Source organism: Colobus angolensis, unplaced genomic scaffold (assembly GCF_000951035.1).
Source record: "Colobus angolensis palliatus isolate OR3802 unplaced genomic scaffold, Cang.pa_1.0 Scaffold34, whole genome shotgun sequence".
Taxonomy (NCBI): Eukaryota; Metazoa; Chordata; class Mammalia; order Primates; family Cercopithecidae; genus Colobus; species Colobus angolensis.
In genome coordinates, this window is record NW_012116710.1 from 4,942,167 (window position 1) to 4,948,613 (window position 6,447).

Below are 6,447 nucleotides of genomic sequence, written 5' to 3' on the forward strand. Positions count from 1 at the left end.
TGTAATCCCAGCACTTTGAGATGCCAAGTTGGGAGGATTTATTGAGCCCAGGAGGTCAAGGCTGCAATGAGCTATGATTGTGTCACTGCACTCCAGCCTGGGTGACAGAGTGAGGCTCTGTCTCTAAAGTAAAATTAGGTCAGGCACAGTGGCTCACCTCTGTAATCGTAGCACTTTGGGAGGCCAAGACAGGCTGATAATTTGAGCCCAAGAGTTCAAGACCAGCCTGGGCAACATAGCAAGATCCCGTTTCAGAAAAAAAAAAAATGCTGGGCATGGTGGTGCATGCCTGTAGTCCCAGCTACTTGGGAGGCTGAGCTGAGAGGATCACCTGAGCCTGGGGAGGTCAAGGCTGCAGTGAGCCAAGACTGTACCACTGGACTCTAGCCTGAATGAGACCCTATCTCAAAAAACAAAATATATTTTTTTAAATAATAAAATTAAAAAACATAAAATAAAAATTTTTTAGAAAGCTACTACCCACTTCTGCACCGGGCATGGTGGCTCACGCCTGTAATCCCAGCACTTTGGGAGGCTGAGGCGGTCGGATTACCTGAGGTCAGGAGTTCAAGACCAGCCTGGCCAACATGGTGAAACCCTGTCTCTACTAAAAATACAAAAAAAAAATTAGCTGGGTGTGGTGGCACGTGCCTGTAATCCCAGCTACTTGAAAGGCTGAGCAGGAGAATCACTTGAAGCCGGGAGGCGGAGGTTGCAGTGAGCCAAGACTGCGCCACTGCACTTCAGCTTGGCAACAGAGAGAGACTCTGTCTAAAAAAAATAAAAAGAAAGAAAGCCACTACCCGCTAATGGCCCAGCTGCTCCCTTGGGACCCTCCAGGCCTCTCCATGCCCCAGCATGAAAGGATTAACCCCGGTTCAATAGGGGGTTTCCCTGACCCAGCTCTGGGGGCCATTGTCCTTCCTGACTGGTGGATGGCCCTGGCAATATTTGGTATTTTCCCTGGCTCTGCCCCAATATCAATCCCTCCACCCATAAGTTCAGAATCCTCGGAGAGGGGTATCCATTTCACAGAACCCCTATGCATCCTTCAAAGCCTACCTTAATGTCACTTCCTTCAGGAGGACCTCCCAGATTTCCTCACCACCCCCAGAGTGAATAGCTCCCTCCCCCCTGCCAGGCTCCCAGGTATCTTGAGCCATTCAGCACACCTTGCTCTGATCCTCACACTCAGGCCCTTCTCCCCCCATCGTGTGTAAGCACCTTGATGCCAGAGACCATCTTCCTCTCATCTTTGCAGCCTCAGTACCAAGGGCCATTATAAGCACAGCACAGATTTCATGGAGTGGCTGAATGATTTGTTTGTTGTGTGATCACCTGTACTGAGTCAATATCGGTCATCTTTGGTCATGAGCATGCCCCTTGACCCAGATTCCTACAGGAGCACGCATATAGGGGCCCTGCTGGCTGGAGCTGGGGATGGGGGTGGGGTGGGGAGTTCAAGGGAAGGCGAGGTCTAGGATAAGAGTCCCAAGGGCGCGGGTTCAGCAGGGCCCGTTCTCATGCTCTCTGGCCCAGGAGGAGTGATTCTCCATCTGGCAGGCCCAACTGCGGTGCTGGGACAGGGACAGGAGCAGAGGCCACAGGAGGAGAGAGGGAGGTTTGTCGGGGGAGCTCGGGGAAACCCATGGTAACCGGGCGGGGGGAGGAAAAACAGCCACACAGTGTTATTGTTACAGAGCCATTAAATACAACTTATACACAAGCCGGGCGGTGTCAGCAGGGCAGGGAGAGTGCGAGAGGGTCAGGGGTGAGCAGTCCGGGCTCGGTCCTGGAGGGGGCTGAGGCTGCCATCGTGGGAGGGGCTGGGCTGGCGGAGGCCGGGCTGCCTGTGGAGGCCTTGAAGCTTTGCCAGCAGCTCCTGGATGAAGTCCTGAGACAGGGCGGGAGAGCTGAGAACGTGGGAACATCGTGGGGGCACCCCTTGCCCCTGTCCAGCCCAGTCCCTGACCTGGGCGCCTCCTCCTGTTCTCTGATTGTGGGATTGGGGGAGTTAGGGGCGGAGGCTATAGACATAGAGAGAAAAGTGAGCTGGGAGAAAGACAGAGATGGGGAAAGAGCAATGGGAGGAATGGAGAGAAAGAGCTAGGAAGAGAGAGAGAGATCCAAGGAGACAGACAGGGAGTGGGGGAGGGGGAGAAACAGACACAGAAAGAGAGACACGTGTAGAGATAGAGACAGACAGAGACATAGGAACAGAGAAAGAAACACAGACACGTGGAGACAGGTCCCCAGAGATAGATCCAGGGCGGACAGAAACGCAGTGACGTTTGTCCCTCAGAGCTAGCTGGAGAAACATGAATAGTTCTCCCTTTTAAAGCAGGGAAGGAAGTGGGAGGGGTTGGGCCGCTCAGCTTCAGGGCCTGGGAAGATGGAGGGCCCCCAGAGGTGGGGAAGGGAGCCCGGGGTGGCAGAGGCAGTGACAGGGGAGAAGGACAGAGGGAGACTGAGCCTGAAGGTTGGCGGCCTAAGGACAGGCACAGGAGAGACAGAAACAAGACACATGGGGGAGGACAGAATGGAGCCCCCACGGCAGGTAGGGGAGAGGGGGAGAGAGACAAGGAGGAGGACAAAAGACACCCCTGCAGACCAGAAAGAGCTGCAGAGGGCGGGGGAGGGGGTTCCCCAGAGACCCTTCTGCCTGTCCCAGGCACGGTCAGCTTCTTCCTACTCCCCCATCAGAGAACTTGGGGCCAGAACAGGGCCCGTAATGAAGGAGAGAAAACTCACCTGGACAGGTTTCCCACACGACTTCAGGAGTCCCTAAAACCCCCAACCAAAAAAAAAAAGCAAACAAAAAACAAAAAACAAAACAAAACAAAACAGTAAATGACGAACAGCTACTCCCCTCCAGCCCCTTCCCTTTCCCAAAAAGCCCCAGCAGCAAGACAAATGGAAGTCAGACTCCAGGGTGGACTGCCTACCAAGCTTCAAGAGAGGAACAGAGCCCAAGGGGCATGTGGAGTGACTCAGGGCAGGGGTGAGTCACTGGATCCAGAGAGGGCGAGAGGGTCGCACAGCACTTCTCTCCTCTAAAAAGGCATACGCCATATGCAAGGACATGGCTGCCAAACTGCCTGGGTTCGATGCCCAGCTCTGCTCCTTCTGAGCTGTGTGACACTGGGCAAGGGATTCAACCTCTCTGGGCCTCATTTTCCTCATGGGGAAAATGGAGCTCACACCAGCGACTGCTTCAGAGGGTTTTGTGAGGGTTAAATGAGTGGATACATGTAAAGCCATCACACCAGTGCCCGGCATCTAGTGAGCACTCAGTAAACACGTGAACTATTGCTATTATTTTTAGGGAGGTGCAAAGTGGGGAGCTGGAGGACACTTCCCCCCCACCTACCTGGATTTTCCGGCTTCTCTCCTCTTCACTCTCTAACTCCAACAATTCGTCAATGTTGATCTCATCAGGCATGTCTGCCTCCTAGGGCCAGGGAGAGCGGGGTGCCCAGGATCGCCTTCCCTCCCTCCCTCGCCTTTGCCCAGGGCTCTGCAGGAGCCCCACCGGCCCCAGGGCCCAGCTGGCGGGTTCTGGAGCATTAATGTGGCAGTCAGGGACAGCACTGCCAAGGCAGGACATCTGGGTGTTGGGGGGGGAGGGGTGACAGATGGGCTGATGGAGCCCCAGGGCCCTGTACCAGCCCGATGCCTGGGCCCATGGGCCCCGGGAGCCTCGGGGCTGGCACGGGTCTCTCGCCTTGGCTCCAGTTCCCACAGAGGAAAACAGGCCTAGTGGAGTCCTGGAATGTCAGATTCTGGGATTCAGGAGAGGGGCTGGCTTCTGCCCTTTCAAGGAAAAGTCTTAGCACTAGGTGTGGGGGAGGAGAGGCTGGCAGCCAGCAGCCAGCTGGGGGCGGCCCCTTCCCCCAGGGGACAGGAAGGGAGGGGACAGCTTGGGCCAGGCCCTGGGGGGCCAAAATGCAGCCTGATGAGAGCGGAGGGAGGACCACTGAGGCCCCTCAAGGTGGGTGGGTGGGATGAGTCATGAGCTCAACTCAGCTGCTAAGAGCGGGGCGCTTAGTGTGGCCTCTACAGGCAGTGGCCCAAGCGTAGGCTGGGTCAGTACCCCTGCTGGGAACAGGACCCAGCTGTCCGCAGCTGCTGAGGGAGCAAGAGAGCCTTAGAGTTATGAATCCTTTCCTCCCCAACCCAAAGTCCGGCTGTCGGCTTCAGGCCTGGGGCTTCAGGGCTGGATGGTCCTGGTTCATGTGTGGTGAAGAGGCTTCAGCAAGGACGCAGGTGTGTGAGTCTGCCAGGGCCACTGCCTGATGTCAAGGGCCCGGGGCTGGTTGAGCAGGCAGAGGGACCTGGCATCGTGCAGTGGCTTCGTATAGTGGCCTATGGTCCTGCAGGTGTGAGGTGTGTGGCTCTGGCTTGGGTGCGTGACACATCAGCATGTGTCCACAGTCAGCTGTGGGGCCCACCACCCAAGCATGGCCTCATAGATGACACCTGCCACTAGCAACCAGATTGGTTCACTGGTATGGGCCCAGGTGTGAGTCTGAGAACAGAGGGACTGCATGTCACTGTAGGGGAAGGGCCGTGCCTTCCACCATTGTCGCACCATGAAGTGGAGGACTCGTGGGTCCTGTGTCCACTGTAGCATACAGAAGTCACAGAAGGCCCAGAGCAATGGCTCACGCCTGTAATCCTGACATTTTGGGAGCCTAACAAGAGAGAATTGCTTGAGCCCACGAGTTCAAGACCAGCCTGGGCAACATAGCGAGGCCCGATCTCTTTTTCTTCCTTTTTTTTTTTTTTTGAGACAGAGTCTGCTTCTGTCACCCAGGGTGGAGTGCAGTGGCACGATCTCGGCTCACTGCAACCTCAGCCTCCCAAGTTCAAGAGATTCTCCTGCCTCAGCCTCCCAAGTAGCTGGATTACAGGTGCCCGCCACCATGCCCTGCTAATTTTTGCATTTTTAGTAGAGATGGAGTTTCACCATGTTGGCCAGGCTAGTCTCTAACTCCTGACCTCAAGTGATCTGCCCACCTCGGCCTCCCAAAGTTCTGGGATTCCAGGCGTGAGCCACCGTGCTTGGCCAGTAAGGCCCCACCTCTAAGGAAAAGAAAAAAGAAGTCACTGAAAGTGTGACTTCAAGCAGAAGCTCAAGTGATGAAGTACCTGTGTCTGTCAATACATGGAGCTGTGGCTTAGGCTCTTGTGTGCCTGTGAACAGCAGTGGGTTCTGCAGTTTGTATGTCTGCCTGTTCCTATAGCTTACAGTTTTATGTCTGGGTGTAGTTATAAACTCTGTTGGGTTTTGTTTGTTTTTGAGACACGGTCTCACTCTGTTGCCCAGGCTGGAGTGCAGTGGTGCAATCTTGGTTCACTGCAACCTTGGCCTCCCAGGCTCAAGCAATCCTCCCACCTCAGCCTCCCGGGGAGCTGAGATTACGGGTGTGTATGTGCCACCACGCCCGGCTACGTTTTAATATTTTTGGTAGAGACAGGTTTTTCCCATGTTGCCCAGGCTGGTCTTGAACTCCTGACATCAAGCAATCCTCCCGCCCCGGCCTCACAAAGTGCTGGGATTACAGGCGTAAGCCACTGTGCTGGGCCAATTTCTGTTGTTTTATGTCTTTGAGTGGCTGTGGATCAGCGCTTATGCTTGCAGGTGGTCATAGTTTTTAGGAGACAGGAAGGGCCGTAACTTGAGTCATTTTGTGTTCCAGTGGGGTTGTGCTGTGTCTGCCTACGGCTATGGCCCACACCGCTGTGTCTGCGGGTGGCTGTGGCTGTAGCACGTGTTGAACTGTAGGTGACCCTCCAGCAACCCCCACCCCCCCGCCCCCGCTTGTGTCCTTGTGGGTTTGTGCATGGCTGTTCCTTCTGTGTTGTGTCCGTGAGCGGCCAGAGCTTCCTTCACTGTGCACATCTGCGTCTGCTTTTGCTTCCTTTGCCGTGGGTCTCTGTGTGGCTGTATCTCCCCTGTCACTATGTCTATGTTTGGCTTTATGACACCCCCCTTCCCCCACGCTTTCTCCAGACGTGGTGGTTTCAGCTCAACTTAGCCTCCTCCCTCCTCATATGCTAAACTCCTGGCCCTCCCCAGGCGTCTGGACACATCTCCGGAGACCCAGGTGTTTGTATGCTGCTCTCGGTGTGTCCACAAGCACAGTGCCATAGGCCATGGACGGCCAGGCCAGTGAGTGCCCGGCCCTGGGGCACTCGTCCTCTTGTGCAGACCAGGCTGACCGTGCACCAGCGAGTGCGCACCGAGACCCCAAGGGCGTAGGATCTCTGCGCCTGGGCTCCATCTGTCCCCGACCACTCCCGAGCCCTCCCCGGGCTCACCATGCCGCGGTACAGCTCCTCCAGGCGCCCGTCGATCCACTTCTCCACGTCCAGCCGTCGCTGCAGCTCCCGCCGGTCATACTTGACGGTGACGCGCGCGTGCCGCTTCTGCAGCCCCCCGGG

General features: G+C 55.9%; 1 protein-coding gene across 1 annotated transcript; it reads right to left on the reverse strand.

Moving 5' to 3' along the window:
* Positions 1–1,688: 1,688 nt before the first annotated feature.
* PPP1R14A (protein phosphatase 1, regulatory (inhibitor) subunit 14A) lies at positions 1,689–6,447 on the reverse strand (the record flags this gene model as incomplete). The annotated part of the gene is made up of 4 exons (XM_011952383.1): positions 1,689–1,894; positions 2,752–2,784; positions 3,371–3,451; positions 6,325–6,447. Coding segments are annotated over 4 exons (366 nt in total), but the record flags the coding sequence as incomplete, so codon positions are not given.